This window comes from Electrophorus electricus, chromosome 8 (assembly GCF_013358815.1).
Source record: "Electrophorus electricus isolate fEleEle1 chromosome 8, fEleEle1.pri, whole genome shotgun sequence".
NCBI lineage: Eukaryota > Metazoa > Chordata > Actinopteri > Gymnotiformes > Gymnotidae > Electrophorus > Electrophorus electricus.
Window position 1 is genome coordinate 22753952 of NC_049542.1, and position 20164 is coordinate 22774115.

A 20164-nucleotide genomic window follows, 5' to 3' on the forward strand; every position below is an offset into this window, starting at 1 on the left:
CATTTGCTGAGTCTGTGTTCTTGTCGCTGCGCGATAGATAGCCATACGTTTTTGCCCTCCCCTGACAAGCTTAGATGTGATGGGGAAGAAAAAGAAAAAGTGAGTGGAGAGTTAAGGCGAAAAGACAGCGCGGGTATGCTTTCATAAATCTGGGGCAGTCTCCCTGCTACCGCACAACCGCGGACCGTGTATGCCACCATAACTCAGGCAGAGGGCGCGGCTGCGAATGGTTCCGGTAGCCTTCACAGTACGGGCGTGGAGCAATAGAGTCTGCAGGGATTAATCACCCCTGCCCGGCTTCTCTGCCGAAGCCCTCTGTGAACCTACTCAGACGGCTTTGCTGAGGCACATGGTCTGGGGCCCGCCGCATGACGCCCTCTAGGTGGCATAGTAGGTTTTCACTTTGACTGGGACTTCACTGTTATAAACCGTTTTAGCGGTGGCTTACAGAAATACAGAAAAACGTTGGAACTTAGACCACTGGGATAAGTTAAAAACAAGCTTGTAATGTGTATCCACGAGGCATATCTCTGCATATTTCATATATATATATATATATATATATATATATATAATTTTATGTTTATTTGCATGCTATTTCTATTTTATTCAATTACAGAATTTGCACAATTTTCACATTTAGAGCATAAAGTTTGACTGAATCCACATGAGGAAACCTGCATGCAACAAATGCTTTTCTTTCTATTCTCACTTTCAGTCATTCTTTTCCATTTCTCAGTCTCTCACAAACAGCCTGGCTTAGACTGAACCACAAAATACCAGTGCATAGAGCTAATGACAAGGTCGAGTGGATCTTATCCTCCACCACGTACCTTTGGCCCCAACTTGCACGCATTCACTTTTACTCACACCATCTAATCTGCTGCAAAGGACAGGAGATTACAGGGTAGGACTTCTACTTCCTAATGGCCCAGTGGAAGAAAAGTGAGGGATAAGGACGACAGGGCCAGCTGAGTGACGCTAGCGGCTGCGCTGGCACGGCACTGCTCAGCTGCCATGGCTGAATGCCCAATTGTGCAGGCAGATGTCGGAGAAGTAGGGAAGCAAAACTCCACAGGCGCCATGATGGCATAGCGGCGAGATTTTCAATGAGACCCGGCCCAGGCTGTTGGCTGGCCAGGTGCCTCCGGAAATGCTACACTGATGCATAGGCTAGTGTTCATATGCATGCACAAATATTCGAATGTGCACATGCATACAATCGGGCATGTGCAGATTCGCGCTCTCTCGCTCTCTCTCGCTCTCTCGCTCTCGCTCTCTCTCTCTCTCTCTCTCTCTCTCTCTCTCTCTCTCTCTCTCTCTCTCTCTCTCTCTCTCACACACACACACACACACACACACACACACACACACACACACACACACACACACAAACACACAAAGTGAATAGGAATGGCAGGTTGAGTGGTGGTGCACATTCTGTGTCAGTGTGTGTGAAAGACACTCGTTGCAGGGGGCCAGGTTGGTGCAGGCTGGTGGTCGTTGCCAGTGCCGATCATCCGGGGATAGAAGCGGGCGGGCCCTGAAGGCACTGACAGAGACAAATGTGGGCGCAGAGCACCGGTCACAGGATGCAGCTGGCTCGCATCAAGTGCTTCCACATGGCAATTAGACTGACGGCAGGACTCAGAAACACTGCCTGAATGGTGCTCCTCAACAAAGTCCGGAGCATCTGCAGCATTGAGCACTGTGGAACTCCAAACACAGCGAGTTATAGCTGTACATCTCTAGTTAGTTATTTGCTTTGTAGAAGTTGAAGGATTTTCATAAACAAAAAAAAAAAAAAAAAGAGAACTTACACACAAATAGAGAAAAGTGACATGGTTAAGAACTTAGGCCATTTGTCAACCCATCACCAAGAAATAGCAACCTTTACCACTTCTGCCCACAAGCTATCTCAAGTCTCTCACATCCAAGGTCAGTTACATTACTGACATAACATTGGTAATAACAGAATTCAGTTCAAATTCACTCTCTAGTGCATTTTACAGAATCATCAATTACTGCTGTCCTTCCGAGTTTTGCTCAGTACTTTGTGACAGCAAGCTAAAGCAAGTTCAGGTCACAGCAATATCAAACAAGGGGCCTCTAGATTCATTTCTAGAAACTTAATAACCTCCAGAATTTACTCCTGAACTCATTCTTTTCTCTCTCTCTTTTTTTAAGAGCTCTACTTTTGCGTTTAGATGGTGGAGTCATTACTAGCTATCACATTTACTGTTTTCCGTTTGTGCACTTTAATACTCCCCTGAGTGCACTTTGTGCCATTGGCCAACAGCTTTGGAGTGCACTTCAAGCAGACAGGTATAGAAACTCAAAAACAGCATTTGTCCCAATTATTTTTAAGTATTATTGCCTACACATAGAGCACATAGAGCTCTTGCTCCGATCCCAAGTGATTAAACAGAAAAGTAATTCTTACCCTTCTTTATTTTGTAAATTTATTGTATAGAAATTGATTTTTTACATTGTAAGTAGTGCCATTGTCCATGGTGTGAAGTAGCAAACTACAAATACTTCATTATTTGTTTGAGTACTCTAAGTATTTAATTGGTATTTGCTTAGGTTTACTTAAGCATTGTTAATTTCAACCTACTTTTATTACATCTTCATGAAAACTAGAATCATCCAACTCATTATAAATATATGAATGTAGACAAATTGCAGTGCTCTACAAATGATCACTGTAGTCATGAAAATATGTTAAGAAGACTTCCAAATGATTCATTTAGTGTTCATATCCTTAATTACATTGAGCAGGTATACATATTTCTCAATGGATGTTTATGTTTTCTTTCAACATGTGTATTTCTCAATAGTAGAGGTTTCAATATGCTTCCTTCTCCAAGGTCTCATGATAGGTGTAACTCCACTGTCAGCAAAATTAGGTTAATGTTATGAGTAGACCTACATAATGCTGAGTATACCTACATAATCAACAAATTAACGGTAATCACATGACAAGTGATTCCTTAAAACTGGGCCAACAGCCTGAATCCATGCACCCTTAACCCCAATAGTTACATCATTAGTCTTTCTCTTCCTGAGGCCCAGCTCTGGTATTGTGACAGATGGAGATGAACTTGTAACCAACACAAATCAGTCGTGCACTTTACTTTCAGGAGTTGGCCAAAAAGGATTCATCTTAATGGCTTGATAGGGACAGATCTTAATTTTATCTTTTTAAGATGATCAGTTTTAAATGACTCACAGCTCTATCTACTGCCAAACAGGGGATGAACTTCCTTCTAACAGCCTGGAAATCCACCCACTTTCCTGTAGCTGATGTCTGCTTGGCTTAATGAAATTTTCCTCCATCTTGATAGCTAGGAGGTTGGGACAAAGTCAACCACTTGAAATAGCCCTGCACTAGGATGTAATTGATTAGGTCAGTTTAGAGGGCTTCCGACGCTTATCTGTGGAATTCAATTGGAATGAAGGCAAAAAGACATGATTGTGATAATTACTGAATGAGTAATGAGGACTGAAGATTCCCAGAGGCTTGAGACCATGATTATAATCATAGGAGCACCATGCGCCTGTTGATTAAGATCAGATTTAACTCATAACTAACTTGGAGACACCCAACTGACTTGGAGAGGAATTAAAGTACATTTTAAATTGGAAGCATTATCAGTCTATGTTCAACTGTTCTGATGACCTCCAACCAAAGAGTTCTCAGAAAACTTCTGCATTAGAAAAGTCACAAGTAAATGACAATTTCTTTGATATTTAACCTGCTGTGTTACATCTGGTGTTATTTAAATCATGTACTGAGTCAACCAAAGATATGCAATAGTCAAATTATGGTGAAAAAAATCAATGAGTCACTTTTGCAAATCATTAATAAAGATTTTAAAACACATCAGTTGACATTATAATCTTAGATAATTAATATGAATGACTTTTTTTTTATTTTTTTTTTTTTACATGATCACTTTAATTCGCATTGTATCATTTACCAATAATCTTGGTCTCTCTGTGGTTCTCTTTACTATTTGCCACTGTCCTCTATTGGCACCTAGTGGCTGTCACAGTAACTGCAATATCTATAAATATCTGAAATTGAGAAGCAGCTCAGTCACATCTATTTGTTCATATTTCACACAGCTCTTAGCCTGCCATAAAATATTTCTTAGCCTACTGCATAGCCATTGTCAATTTAAGTTATTAGCATGTTATTTTCAGCCAAATTAAATTACTTAAAATACTTAATGGCAAAAGCCTTAATGATAACATCCCCACAAGCATTTTGCAGTTTATTTGGATGGTAGATAAATACTGTCTGTGTAAATTGAGTACAATTTTCTGCCACCTCTAAGAGATCAGTAGGTGTCTTTAAGTAATGCAAATCTGGCACAGATGCCTTTTTTAAGCTTTCCACATTCTCAGTGTGTAGTCTTCACTCTGTACCTCGCTCGACTTGTTTGCTGCTCCTTCAACAATGAATATCAATGTATATTTATTTATTTACCTTTCCAACATTCCTGGTTTTCATTATACTTTCAAAGTTGACTGTACCAAGTAGTGTGAAGAGGGCACCTCATAACCTGTCAACTTTCAGCTTCATATTTAGAACTATTTATCTATTTTGACCTTTCTATGTATACTAAATCACTGAAATCAGTAATCAGTTTGTATGGCTTTCTTCACCATTGCTCCACTGACAACTGTGCTTCTACTTTCTAGCCTCCACCACCAACAGGTAATAACCAACTGATTCCCTGCTTATAGTGGACCCTCAATAAACTTGAGTTTGATCAACAGAGCTGATCTATATGTCCTCTGTCATCGTAGCAAGGTTGAAATGCCACTCAGAGAAACAAAGATCAAGAGAGTGTGAATATGTTGTTGCTTTAACTGAATATAAGTGGTAACATGACCTTTCACTTAAGATTAAAGTCCACAAATTCTATATCAAAGTTACAAATTTTAAATCAAATTCCATTTCAAAGTCTATACCTGGGTAGCCAAGATCCTCTTCTCTCTTTCTGACTGCAGAGCACATTTTTGAAGTGTTTCTATTTTCCCCCTAAGCTAGTTCCCTTACAGTATGGAGAAATAATCAAATTATTGGGTGCCTGATGCCAGCTCTTCCCTTCTGGCATCAGCAAAACATTCTTCAACTCTGGACCTTGCAATTACCCCTTAAACCCTCGCTGTACATCCTTCAGTGAGGACTGGAGGGTGGAGATGCCGTTATTCCGTCTGATTGTTCATCTTATGAGGGACAGGAATGTGTCTCATTTGGAAGGAGCCTAGGCTTTTTAAACCAAGCTTTCCTGCCCTCGTGAAGATGGCGAACCTGGCTGTAAAGCCGAGTAAGGACTTTGTGCTTTGTTAATAAACCCATGTAAAGGAGTTTTGGTTTTAATATTAAAAAGGCATGTATTAATACATTTCTGCAGTTTCACCTGTGCTGATCTTTGTGTGTTTAAGGCCAGAATGGCATGTTCAAAATCTGGCCAATGAGAGGGGAGCTTGTTTTACAACTAAGAAACAAATACAGTACCACAGAGAAATTTTCTTTTTGTGGGCTTGTTTAATAATTCATATAAGTTTTGCCATTCACAACCAATGAGCATATATCATATATTAAGACTTGCTTGAATTATGGACAAAGTTCTTGACATTTTGCTAGAAAACAATTGACAGATGATGTTTCTATTATTCCTACTCAGTCAGTGTATTTTTGTAATGATTGCATACACATAGAAGAGGATCCCGCTGCAGGGGTTTTACTTTAGCAAGCAAAGTAATACGTGCAGTAAGACAGGTAAGTGTGGTTGGGTCGGTCCGAATTCAGGAGGTGTCCGAGGGTCAGGCAGGAAACAAGGCCTAGAAAGCAGGCAGGAGTCAATAACCAGGAAAGCACACAGGATGAGGAAACGCTCGGTACGCCACATAGGAGCAATACTTCACGACTGGTATGCAGGGAGGAGAAGCTTATAAAGGCGTTGGTAATGAGAATGGGAATCAGTTGCGCGCTAGAATTCCGGTGAGTCAGATCAGGGATGTGTGCGAGTGGGTGTGGCTGTGCGGGGCTGAGGGTTGTTTTAGGGGTTTGTAACAACTTGTTAGATATTTTGTCAGTGCTTACGCTCTCTTTACACTAGGCTCATCACACACACCTGATGATCTGTGCACATCAGCCATATTCTTTATCAGCTATAATGTTCATCTACTGGTTAACATATTGTCACACTCTATGCTTTCTCTTTTAGGTTTAAGCATATGCTTACTACTTCCAAAGCCCTGTCATGGTCTAACCCCACTAATCTCACTGGGCTCCTTCATTCGTTCATTCTCTTGAGTCACCTCAGGTCCTCTGGCAGTGGACTGCTTATAGTACCCCACGACAAGCTCTCTTCAGTAGGTGCTAGGGTAATAAATCTCTTCAACTTCCTGTCCTGATCTTTCTGTGATTATTTTTTCATTAGGCCTTTCAAAACTCAACAAAGGACCTTCTCTCAACTCAACTACTCTTTTTCCTCAACATCCTAGTCTGCAGAGAGTTTTAACTGTCATTTGTTGTAAAGCAACCATACTATAATGAACAAACAAAATCAAACCAGAGATCTGAGTTACTGCACAAGGAGTTAACCTTGGACATTGGTTTCAAGATTAATCCTTCAATCCTGGTAAAGAAATAATTTTTAAAAAATGATATTTTAATTATTTCTACAAGAGTCATTAGAGTTATCTCTGTAGAGGAGTTACATGGGACATTAAATAAGAAGCGGTGCTCATAATGCCTATTAAGAAATTATATGATAGGAAGGAAGACCTGTTGATACTTGGTTTCAGATGTCCAGACTAGAAATGACTGGAGATGGACAGCCTCTGTTGTTAGACAAGGTTGCACTCTTATGATGTTTTAGTGTAGGGATGTGCAGTATCTGGTCATGGATGTAATGTACTCAGGGATGTAGGCTAGTAGTAGCTCAGTGGTTAAGATATTTGACTTGTAATCAGAAGGTTGCCATTTCAGGCCCTGCCAGTGTTGGGCTCCTGAGCAAGACCCTTAAGTCTCAATTGCTTAAAGTTGTACTCAACCAAGGTTGTAAGTTGCTTTAGATAAAAGCATCAGATAAATGTAAAAATAAATGCTAGTAACCACCCCATGCTTAACAATATTTGACAATGGCTAGTGAACATTCTCCCTTAAGACAGAGCTTCAGGCAATTCCTTGGCATCAGACTGTTCTATGTGTCTATATATACCCAGGGTTGGAAATGTAAAATCATTTATGGAATATATAAATACTCACTAATTTATTAATTAACAAGGATGTTTTATTGTAAACAGAGCAAGGCTATTACTCTGAAGTCTCTTTGCTCTTTATGAATGTATTGCTCTTAATCAAGAGATTACTGAAAGGTTATAATTATTTTCAGATACTCAGTGCATTTTTAATAATTTTTGCCCTGTTGTATATACATTTTTGCAAGTCACTCCCAATAAGAGTAATCTGCTAATTAATTCAATTGAATATAAATTCCCTTGTATGATGATAAATGTTGCAGGAGTTGGACATTTCCAGTAATGTTGTGAAGGTTTGATAAAGATAACCTGGCCATTTGCCCTACACAAATTCTTTAAATACTTCTATGAATTTGTTATCCTGCCATCGTAGCCTGCTAATACTTCATATTGAAGTTCTCTTGCTAGCTGAGACCCATTAATTCACCCGCAAGAACAATTATTATCACATGCAGGTAAACAGCCCCACAAAAATACAAAAATACAAAAATATATGGAAGTATAAAGTGAATCAAAAATGACTTTTTTTTCTTCTTTATTATCAGCAATTCATCAGATACATATAAATGGCCTGTAGGAAAAGGACAAAGCTGAGTAATACTTTCAAAGAGTAAATCAGGATCACCCCAGAAAAGTTCAGTAACTGAATCTTTCATTCTCTCTTGTTCTCTGTCTCTCATACACATGCACGCACGCACACACACACACACACACACACACACACACACACACACACACTCACACACACACACGCACACGCACACACTCACACACACGCACACACACGCGCACACACACACACACGCACACACACTCACTCAATCTTTTCTAAACAGTTTGTGCATTAAAAAAGGAAATTAACATATTTATATATTATACAGAAATGATAATTAAATAAAATCATCATTGATGTATTTACAACTTATAATTTAACAAAAAAAAGTAAACATTCCTTTCACCTGTTGTTGATAACTTGTTAAAATGGAATGCAAGGTTAATGATATGTCTCTGGAAACAGTGTCCATAGCTATTCAACGATACATACTGAAGCTTTTCTCGTAGTCTGCAAATTAATACTCCCTGTGTTTATGATGCAAACACAGAACATGTTTTTCCTTCTGCATATTTGCTATGTACTTCACAGATCATTAACATGTGCACCCTTTTGCACACTGAGTTAATTGAAATGTTTTGCTTCATTGAAACTGATGAACCATGAAATACCTCTGGAGAAAGTTCAATTATTTTTTTGGTTCTGTGGTTGATGTGGAGCATACAAGAATTTGATGCAAAACTTCCTTTCTTTGTGAACATGAACTGTCCATTACATAAACATTACATAACTCTCCATATTCAACCTCTTACAGGATCCAAATGAGCCCTCCCAGTTCATCTTAACACACCAAGTAGATACCACCACGTTTGGGGGAATTGTAGCTCTCATGTCATGTGTAGGTATTTTTCTACACAAAAGCTCCAGTTACATTTATCAGAATCAGTATTTATTAAATCATCCCTTTGTGTCAATGCCCCTAAAAGCACTCAAATTGCAGTATTGGAGCCCTTGAATCAGATAAATAAGACTGAAATCTATAGAAACAATTTAGTAAACTGTGCCTCCAATATCCACAGTCAAAAATAAATAAATAAATACATACATACATAATCAATTAATCAATAAAAACATGACATACATAAAGTCAGTCAGGCAACACTTAGCAGACTCCAAATGTACATTTTACAAGGGAATAGTGGCAACCACAAAAAGTATTTTACATTTGTGCCCCATCTTATCACAAACAGGAGGTAAACAACTTTAAACAACATTTGCAAGTTCATTCTGCAAAAAATGTCTACTTTTTTTTACACGTCTAGCACAAGACTGTACATCATTTGTATTGAGAGAGGCAGTTTTCTATGGCAATGTTATAAGTAATCATGCTGCACTAATATAGTGCAAAATGGAACCTGAATACAGAGAAGGGAGAGGCTGGCCATAGTTTCTATAGAGGGGGGATAGCAGGCCTGTGAAATCTGAGTACCAACCCCAAAACCAATGCCACAATGCTATGCAGAGGTGGCTGCAAAAGAACCAAACCCAAATGGAGCATGTTTCAGGGTAATTGAATACAATTACATGAACTGTGAGTTGAGGAGTTATCCATCAAACACAGCTCTACATGTGTGAAGAGGTAACAGGCATTCTCGCACTTTCTCGGCAAAACCCGTCTATCAAAAAAAGGGCCCTGTCCAATGGCTTTCCTTCTGAAAAAACAAGTCTATGTTACAGAATGGCAGACAGATAAAGGCAGACTTCGTTAAGACAATTTTTTGTGAAGGCTCCAGTGAAAGTCTTCTTTTTTTTTTTTTTTTTTTAAAGAAAGGAAAAAAAGAGAGAAAGGAGGGACGAGGGACAAGACTGAGCTGGAGGTTTCGGAAGGTCATAGAAAACGTGAGTAAACGTCAGGCCTCAGGGACCTGAGCCATGGGTGGCCGGCAGGCAGCTGTGGAGAGGGGGTGCTTTCACAGGAGCAGAGTGGCGGTTACAGCAAGGCTACATGTCAGCATCACCATCATAAGCCAGAGTAAGAGGCTTCAGTCTGTTGTTCATCTGTCTTCTCTGTGGCTTCTTTGGCTTTTTGCTGAGAGAGAGAAAAAAAAAAACCACACACCAACAACCACTGGGTGACCAATGCAAAATAATGTTTTTGATAAATTCATACTGGAATGTAAAATGTGCTTTACACTTGGCCTTCTTAGTGCAAAGCGGCCTCCTTGCATCAAAAATCTCCTAAGATATCTGGTCCAAATCTGATACTTCCTAATCATATAAGCTCAGATTTAAATGGCGCACTGTCCAAATACCTTAGTGACTGAGCGAATGGTAGAATACAGACTAGCCTTCTAGCTATTTACACAGCCTCTGGGCTCCATTGTGTCTCATGCATTTCTATGTTAATTGCCATGCTTTTAGTAAAAGCCTGATCATCATGCAATGGCTATGTCTAGTATAGCTTATACTGTAGTATAGGTCATACTCCTGTAATACAGTACACTACAGCATATGTTTGCAGGTGCATGATCTGTGTACTGTATTATTGTGTGGGTCACGATAGCTACAATGTGTAAAGGATGCAGCTACACAGAAAGCTCTTTTGCTACTGAAGGCTCCTAATAGTGTAGGTTGCTGCTAATTTGTATCTAGAAAGTAAAAGAGGTGACGTAGGGGCACAAGAAGACATGAGGAAGCAAATAACAGCACACTGAGGACTCCAAGACTTACCTTAATGAATACTATGACAGAAATAATGCACAAAGTTAGGAACAGGATATTATGACAAATCTACTCAACATCACATTACAACAACAAAAATACAAAGTGTCACAAAGCCAAATAGGTTGTTGAAATTAAACTGGTAAATTTAAAAAAAGGGCAGTTAATTTGTAATGGATGTCGTATGATTACTGGTAATAAAATCAGCACACAGATCTGAGAAAGAAACAGAAAGACAGTTCTGAAGTGGCTTTAGAAGGTGAGAATGAATAATGTTGAAATCAACCAATAGGGGGAGATGTTCATTAAAATACTGCACCAATGCTTCAGGCACTATAACAGAGCTGATGCACGCCTACAGTAAATGCCTTTTGTATATATAAGCGCATGGGATCATTTATTATAGACCAAAGTAAAAATCATGTAAATCTCAGTATCTGACATTGTTAAGGAAACAATGGACTCCTGATCAAGTCTGCTGAGATCACAGCAGGCATCCATGTTTGGATTATATTTAAGGGTTATAAATACATGGATCATCTCACTGGATGGGGACTTGCACACTGCAATAAAACAGCCCCTGCAGCTCACTAGCAGTTGAACTGGAGGCAGCTGAAAGTCGAGCGGAGGGTGGTGCTCGTGAGGAACGGTACAGTGGCAGAGCGCCAGGGTCAGAGATACGAGGCCGAGCCGCATGCAAGCAGTCAAGAGAAAGTGTGATATTTTCATTCCACTCTCTGTTTAACATTTTTAATGCTTCTTTTACTGCCTGGGTATCATGTCAAGTCTGAACTATTGCCGTTAATGAGTTTAAGATCAGAGTGTGTGTTGGCAGAGCTGGCTCTCTCTCTCTCTCTCTCTCTCTCTCTCTCTCTCTATATATATATATATATATATATATATATATATATATATATATATATATATATATATATATATATATATATATATTGCATTAAAAATAAGTAAAATGATTAAATGATCTGCCAGAATCTTGCTACAGACCTTTAACTTCAGACATGGAAATGCAAATGAGCTTGTTGCTGATGATAACTGCTCTTACCAGGCTAAGTAAGTCATGGAGAAGATGAACACCAGAAGCACAAACGCCCCAGCTGCCACACCGTACACCCAGGTCTTCAGTTTGCCATCTGCACACAGGAACAGAAGCCAGTGAACACCAGCTGCTTCACTCACTCTGCTCATTTTTAGCTGCCTGTTGCAGGCAGGGCTAGGTGATCAGGTCTATGTGAACAAGGTTACATGAGCAAGGCTATGTGAGGAGGGCTATGTAATCAGGGCTGCATAAGCAGGGCTATATAATCAGGGCAACGTGAGCAGGGCTTTGTAATCTTGGCTACGTGAGCAAGACTATGTGAGCAGGACTATTTAAGAAGGGCTATGTGACCAGGGCTATGTATTCAGGGCTTTGTGAGCAGAGCGTCATGAGCACCTCCACCACATTCTACCTGCTAAAACTCATCTTGCATGTTTTCATAGCTTTCTAAACACAAGAACAAGTTGAACACCTTATTGTTGATACTTTAAAAATATTAGCATTGCTGCTACTACTACATCTAATAATAATAATACTATTAATATAATACATACATCAAAAATAATAGCTAGCAGTAACTGGCAATGCACATGGTATTATCTATTTATTGCTACTGTGAGAATCTATGTAAGAAGAAGAACAAGCACACTGTTAAGGCCTACCTGGTCCGAAGGGCTGTAGGAACCAGGTTCGGCTGGAACGGCCTGGCAGGCTGGCATTGGGCTGGGTGGGGCTGATGGCCCTGATGGTCTTTACGTCAGCCTTGCTGTCCCCTGCAGTGGGGATCTCCAGCACTGGAATGACTGTACACTGGTCCAGGACCCCATTTGATGTCATCACCTCAGTGTAGCCCTCCTCGCACCCGCACATACCGGCCTGCAGGGGGCAGCAATGCTCCAGTGACCACAGAGCCACAAAGACTTGGCAACCAGAAGAAACAAAGGCTGGCATTCCTAACATTTCTTCTCACTATATGCAGTTTGGGATTTCCTTGGCTTCTTCTGGCTGCTGCATACATTTATTTATATTCTTTGTCTCCAATGTCTATTTCTTTTCAAGTATAAAGTAACCCAATAAACAGGTGCTTCCATAGATGTCTTCTTTTTTTTTCTAGCACATCACTATAGTCTGTGAGGCTTCTCTCATCAGCTGGTAGCATGTCTAAGAAGCAGTAAGGGTGATCCTGCTGGGCCATGTTGGTTTGTAAAAGTACAGCAGGACAGAGAGATGCTTTAGTAAAGGTAGCAGTTTAGAGGACATGCTCGTGTAGCATACACATGGCTCTGTGCATGCAGGCTGTTCTCTGTTTGCATGTATTTTCCCTCTGCATGCCCTTGTACTTTTGTGTTAAGGAGCATGTGTGTGTGTGTGTGTGTGTGTGTGTGTGTGTGTGTGTGTGTGTGTGTGTGTGTGTGTGTGTGTGTCTATATATGTGTATGTGCATGTGAGTGACAAATGCAGAGAGGCCTTCCACAGCCCACTTAATTCTGATGTGCATTCTCCTCACTTTGCCTGCATTTACCAGGGGGTCTTCAGTTTACCCCTGCAGTCTCAGGAGGATAATCACTGCCTATGCCAACACTCAGCCCTGTCAGAGCGCACAACTGATCCGGCCTGTTCCAGCCTCTGCAGCAGCCGAGGGGAGCAGGGCCAAACCGCCACAGCAGGTGTTAACTCACTGATCCAGAGCTGCTTACCTGGTATATGCACAGCTGCACTGCAATGCATGATTGAAATACATCCAAGGCAAGCACTGCGGGATCCATGAATGTTCATTTCTTACATAGAAAGCTATCTTCATACCTATCTACACTCCTAGAACATGTAACTTATACATAGTACATGCACAAATATTTAGGAATTTAAAATGCACAAAAATAAAAACACATTGCACACACAGACACAGTCACTTGTTTGGCTTTGTTTTTTTTTTTATTTGTAGATATTAAAGTTCTGTCTTCATGATTTTCCTGTGACATTGTTGTATGATGTAAAGTTTGTAGAAATGTCAGTAATTGTAAAATTTCATGTGCAACTTGTGTGGAGCTAAACAGTAATATATTATCTGGGTTATTGTTCTTTTCTACCAATATATTGGCAATATATAATAATAGTTCCTAGATGTAGTGCACCATATTTGTTTGATTTTCAAAGATTTAGAAGCTCATTCATTTTCCCAGTCTCAGTAGAGCTCTGGCTCTCTCTCTTGCTCTTTCTCTCTCTCTCTTAGTGTAGCAGACCCAGCTGTAGGACAATTACCCCCTGAGCCCTGTTGACACTTTGCCTGTGATAAAGTAGCACACACAGGCCAGCAGGTGCACACAACACGACACCCCCCCCCCCCCCAACACACACACACACACACACACACACACACACACTAACCTCGGTACAGTAAGAGTGGGGTTTGTCACAGGATGGATCACATGACCTATCTGCTACGGGTTCACTTGTCACCAGGCATCCACCTGTAGGGCATGTTGTCACACTTCAGGCTTTCTTGCATTATACATGTCACAGATTAGTTTCTTTTAATTTTTAGACAGTTTGTTTTGCTAGAAGCATCATAAAGTGTCTTCTACCTCTCTCTCATTGCTACTGTTCCCCCCTTCTTCTTATGTTTGTTGTTTTGAAATTAGCACAAATACTGAAGTACTGCCTCATATTAACTGTTAGAAAAAGTTTCCCAGACCTCTAGGCACACATATTACCATTTATTCATCATTTGGCAGTCTGCCTGAATATGTGAGGAGATACCCAGGCAGAATAAATGGGGAATATGCACGCCTGCATGCTCCCATGTGAATAGCCACTACTGAGCCTTGGTACTGCAGTGCACAATTAAAAATGAATCTCTCTGTGGGACGCACACGAATCACATCACAAGGAAGGAGAGAAATAACAAGAGCACACTCCTCCCTCACTCTCCCTCTCCTCTTCTCTCCTCCATTTCTCCTTCTTTCTCCTTCTGTCTCTCTTTTTCTAAACCATGGCCTCAGGGAGAATCCAATGAGCGTGTGAATGTGCTGAAATGGACAGCCACTGGGCAAAGTGGGGCTTTCTGCATGAGCCTTTATTTTCTGTGTGCTGGGATAAATCAATACAGTGTGCAATGAGAGCAGTGAAACAGAACCTCACCCAGTGCCCCAGCCCTAAAGCAGCCTCTCTCCTGCTGCTGCCATGAATGCTGCTACAATAGGCAACACTGGAGGTTGGGCATGTCCATGACAGGAATATCCTGAGAAAATGCTTGTCTCTACACTTGCTAGAATAAAGTGTTGTTCTGTTGAACCCACAAGGCATTGGAAATAAGTTATGTCTATTGAGGGGTGTATAAGCTTTTGAAACTTCAAACTGCAGGCAAAAAAATAAGGTTTACCTATCACAAGCTTTTTTGATTTTATGAATATTCATGAAGCTTCACACCTCAGAACAACACGTGAATATTTATGAGACAGAGTCTGTGTTGTTCACAAGAAAATGTGGAGGGTGTGGGATGCTCTGTTGCTGTGATGTGTCGATCAGAGGGTCTAGGCTTATTGCATGCCATCTGGAATAGGCTGAATTTGGATGGCTCAGCACAGTGAAAATAGATGACTAAAACTTTATGCTGGGCATAAATTTGGCTATAAAAATTGTTTATTCCTATGCCAAACCTGAAGCATGAAGATCATCATAAATTGTGTTTTTTAGTACATTTCTAATAAATTCTTTCAAAGTATGGGAAGCACAAAAATAGACTACCGCCCACCAACACACACACAAGTAGTATGATAGGGAACAGGATTAAAATGTGAGTGTGAGATTGTCATGGAATAAAAGCTCATTGCAACAGAGCTTATATAGAGGCCCAGGAAGAATAATCATACAGCAATGCCCTCCTCCTGACAGCTGCTGACGGCTCAGAATGTCAACTTATCTCGCCTCTGTCTCCTACACCACACTCTCCATTGATATACAGAGTACATCGTGTGGCTGGATTTCAAATTGCCTGGTAAAATCCAGCAGGCCAGATTATATTTAATCAGTATGCTTCCCCTCTCACAAAGAAAGGAATGGAGAAAACCCACCCTGACTGTTGTGGTCAAAGTTTCTGTATCAGTGCAAATACATGACCAAAATATCATTGTGAAAAGCAGCCCTGGGTGTGAGCTGACTGTGTGAGTGGAGGGACCAGGCGTACCTGTGACATTTAACCCATCCGAGCGCTGACACCACACCAGACGGGAGGAGCCTCTCCACGGACCAGTCATCCATTTATACTCATAACACTGGCCCTCTGTAAGAGGAAGGAGAGCAGATGGGAAAAGATAACAAACAAATAATCTTATCATATTGTCAAGGGGAGGAGGATTTGAAACTGTGCTGTTTTTATAAGAGTTTAGGAAGACGAATGCTGGTTTGTTACTCCACCTGTGCATGGCCGGACCTCCCACTCCTGCTGCGGACACTGGTGGAGGTTCTCGGCTTCTTGGGCACGTACAGCTCGAGATCGTACCTGCACTGAGCCAAAGCCCAGATCCTCCCCACCCACACAGCTGAGCAGGCAAGCGCTCCACGCCGTCCACTCCGTCAAATAGCACTCCCCTGCCACACAAATCAAAATGACACCTTTAATGAACATTCCTACATCAGTAACATCAGAGCAGTCGGCATTCGTTCTCCATACAGCTGCATACAGCAGTAATCAAATATGAAGGAAAATGTGACATCTCTGAATGTACCAATTAATTTAATGTGGTAATGCTCATATTAATGAAAATTCTAAAGTTTATGTTCTTTTCCTGAAATGTGAATCAAATGTCATATTGTATTATATGCGCACTAATACATTTCGTCTGCAGTCAGCTATATTTTTGCACTGTGTATAAAGTTATAAGAATAAAAGAGATTCAGATTGTCCTACAATATTGGCCACTCAGAATGGTGAATATCTCAGATTCTTAATTAATCGTAAAGCAGCCCTTACCAGAGTGCTAATCCCAGTGGTGTGTATTAAAAAAAACATGCACATTAGATGGCACAGAATATAGGAGGACATCTTAAAGTATGCATTGTGACTGTGGCTTTGCTTGTGTGCCAGGGGACATCTCTAGCTTCACCGAACCCATACACAAGCACTGTTGTAAGTTTTCAAACAGTGAGCATGGCCGAATTTCATATTTGGTGGAATATGGTCGACAGGGTCTTGCTCAGTGACATGTACATGTTTATGTCTATGCTCATGGCTCAATGGGCAAGAAACCAGACATTCACTGCTTGTGGTGGAGAGCAGAATAGATGTACAGACTCCAAAAAGAATATGTTCACACAGCCCAGATCCAGGACGAGTCATAAATATTCACTGCTTTTTTTTTTCTTTTTGGGGGATTGAGGGGGTGGCTGTCTTTTTTCCACTCACAAGCATGAATGCTGGTGAATTATTAGTGATTTGCTATTGCAATCACATCTAAACCCTTCACTTCAGCAATAACAGCATGTCAAAACACAGGCTGAAGTCCACCATTCACACATGCCAAATACATGCCAACATTTTCTGAGAAACAAAGGTTTCTGTAAATTCCCACATTATTATTATACAGAGACCACACAAACACGGTCAGAGAGAGAGAGAGAGAGCGAGAGAGCGAGAGAGAGACACAGAGAGACCCAGAGAGAGAGCGCGCGAGCGAGAGAGAAGAGATGTATATTAGAGAGTTAAATCTCTTTTTAATGGTCATGAATTTCACAAATGTGTCCAGACTGAGAATGGGGAAGTTCCACTAAAATTAATCCAGATAACCTCCTGAACATTTTTCAAAATGCATACAAATAGAATATTTAACATCTGTACCATCATAAAACACTGTTCACCAGACAGAGTGTCAAAATATGTTTTACAGAGTGTTTCTTGAAACCCTATCAAGCTGTAATGCCCAGAACAAAACACAGCTCTGAAGGCTAAATGGGGGTAGAAGTGTGTCTGGCAGAATTCTGCTTCACTGCCATAACACCCTATATAAGGCAAATTCACTTACAAAGTGCACACTTAAAACGGAGAGGGAGTTCAAAGCAAAAGACGGAAAAAAAACTGGGCAGAGCAGTCCTAGGAAAGACTGTGAATCTCTTCTAAAATCTCTTTTAAAGGTCTATGGTTAACTTCGTAAACTTAACCAAGAACAGGAAATAATTATTTGTTCTTATTTGCATGGACAAGTTCTAAAACAAGTGTGGTTATTTGAAACTGCATACATAAAATCAATACAGCTTTAAAATATGCTCCATTTATGTGAATCATCAGTGTTATCAGCAACTTGTGAACATAAGTGGGCATGGCCTTACCCGGGCAGGGCACCGTGCACAACTCCTCCAGTATGATCTGTTTGTCTCCGTCCACAGCCTGCTCCAGGTCTCCACACAGCTCCTCATCTACCAGGTTGCCCTTGTTCCTCCCTGAGCCGTTTGACACGAAGCAGGATACGTTCCTGAACCGCACGCCCTCACCGCACCGAGCGCCCTGCACATACCACCCCACCATGACCACAGCGCACAACCTATACTCCAAATGTCCAGGTTTTCCCTATAGGATTACAGCATCTTTTTAAAGCCAACAGTGCATGTTCTCTCTTTGTTTTGATATGATGGAGGGCAACCATGCATCTTAATAATCAGAGCATTTATATAGGGCACAAATATCCAGTTCTCCAAAAATTGTAGTGTGCTGTAGAACAGCTCATTGTCTGAAATGTGAGTCAATCTGTCAATCATGTACATTTCTCCCCCACATCTGCTCAACATCCCTTAAAACTTTAGACAGAACAGAGGATGTGCAGTAAGCCAGGAGCCTCCCTGTCAGAAAGTAAGGTTTATAGTCAAGCAGGGTAGAACAAAGAAAGGAAAGAGTAACCATTCCCTCACTCAGCAACTCAGAGCCTGCCCCATGACAGGGAGGTGTGGTATCATTGAGAGTGGGCAGACAATAAAGGGGCAAGACAGTAAGAGGTGGGAGAAAGTGAGAGAGAAATAAAGGGGTGGCAGAGGAGGTGGTGTCTTCAGCCTTGTCTTTAATTAAACCCCCCGATGGGCCTTGCAATCTAAACACACAGCAGTAGGAGAAGGACAGTAGAAATGCCAATAGGAAAAAAAGAAAGAAAAACAGAGTGATATGGGAACTGAGTAAGTGTGAAGATGGCTCCAGACCAAAGAACTGAAAGCATGCTGGACAATAAACATTGGAAGAAGCACATGAAAACAAGGCATTAACATGGCGATGCTGGCAAGTGAGCGGCAGTGTGGCCAGACCTCAGCCTGGCATGGCGACCAGGCGCCATATCTCCAGCTGTAGCAGGGCCTGACCGGACACGGCTTCCACTGCTCCAGCTGCGAGGGGCAGGGACGGCCATCACCCTGAGATGCCTGCACCACACTCCTCCGTCTCCACAACTTCCCTACAGCAGAACAGAAGAAAGCAGAGTGGAGAGCACCACGGAACAGGCTTCAGCACCAATTCACAAACACAATTTATTTATTTTTGTTTTATAGGAACACGGTATAATTTGTCACCCAAGACATAGATAATGCACTCATACATTTCCTTACAGAAAAAAAAATTTTTAAAAATACATTTAAGTTCTTTCAAAGAAACAGATATTTATCAGTTGTCTAAGCAGCATTAAAATATCTGAAAAAAATGTAAGCTTTAGTTCTCCTATTAAGTGTTATTTTCACCCTCCAGCAAGACCCCTTGAGAGTCCTTGAAAAGAAAAGCCTTTTTTACTGTAAGTGGAGTGTCTCATATTACACTCGTTATCACATATTATAACCTGATACCAAATCCCAAAGTGGAACAGGACCAGAAACATCTGTCTGTGGGTAATATTGTGCTCGTCATTCCACTCTACTGCAAATAATGTAATCAGCAGTCATTTTTGAGTTTGTATCCAGCATCTGGAATTACTTTGAATATTTATATATGTTGTTTTTCAATTTAACTGTGGAAGGTAATAAAAAGGCTGGATACCTGTCTCTTAAGCCAGATGTATACTTCTTTTTAAGAGTGGCACACTTGTAATTATGATGTACCGATTAGTTTGCCTGAAGGGAATATGCAAAAGCTCTCCCAAGCACATACTTAACTCAACTGAACAATTTCCCACATACTAAACAATATGATTGTATGGGCTGCAAAATCAGTGTAATCTTCAACAAACGTAAATCATTTACTGACAGAGAACAGGATATTTTTGATGACTAGCCTTGATTATGGGATCTATCATGATTTAGGAAACTGAGCTGTGACACTTTCCACAGTTCTCCACATCCCACTGAGCTCATGGGACACACCACTGGCCTCTAGATCTAACCACTAAATAGCAAGCTCTTCCAATCATCACATGGACACAGAATCCATACATCTTTACCCTATTGTATGCATGCAAAGGTCACTAACTGCTCCACTTGCATCTCCTGCCTTGCATCTCCCTTGTTTATGGTATCTCATTAAATATGCCACACTGAATAAAAGACGCTGGGCTGCTGAAGCTATTATCTTCGGAACTATTATCTTCTGC

General features: G+C 40.8%; 1 protein-coding gene across 3 annotated transcripts in view; it reads right to left on the bottom strand.

Annotated features, from left to right (window-relative positions):
• Positions 1–8059: 8059 nt before the first annotated feature.
• Positions 8060–20164, bottom strand: part of thsd7aa (thrombospondin, type I, domain containing 7Aa) — a 76677-nt gene continuing 64572 nt past the window's right edge. For 2 of the 3 annotated variants that reach the window (XM_027010134.2, XM_027010133.2), the window contains exons 21-28: positions 18897–19042; positions 17937–18111; positions 16029–16202; positions 15799–15894; positions 14001–14083; positions 12278–12491; positions 11622–11709; positions 8060–9926 (exon numbers count right to left, since the gene is read on the bottom strand). In XM_027010134.2, the coding sequence (XP_026865935.2) occupies positions 9839–9926; positions 11622–11709; positions 12278–12491; positions 14001–14083; positions 15799–15894; positions 16029–16202; positions 17937–18111; positions 18897–19042 (1064 nt within the window). In that variant the 3' untranslated portion in view covers positions 8060–9838. Of the gene's footprint in view, positions 9927–10567; positions 10579–11621; positions 11710–12277; positions 12492–14000; positions 14084–15798; positions 15895–16028; positions 16203–17936; positions 18112–18896; positions 19043–20164 lie in introns of all 3 variants that reach the window. The other variant, XM_027010135.2, reaches the window with a different exon arrangement.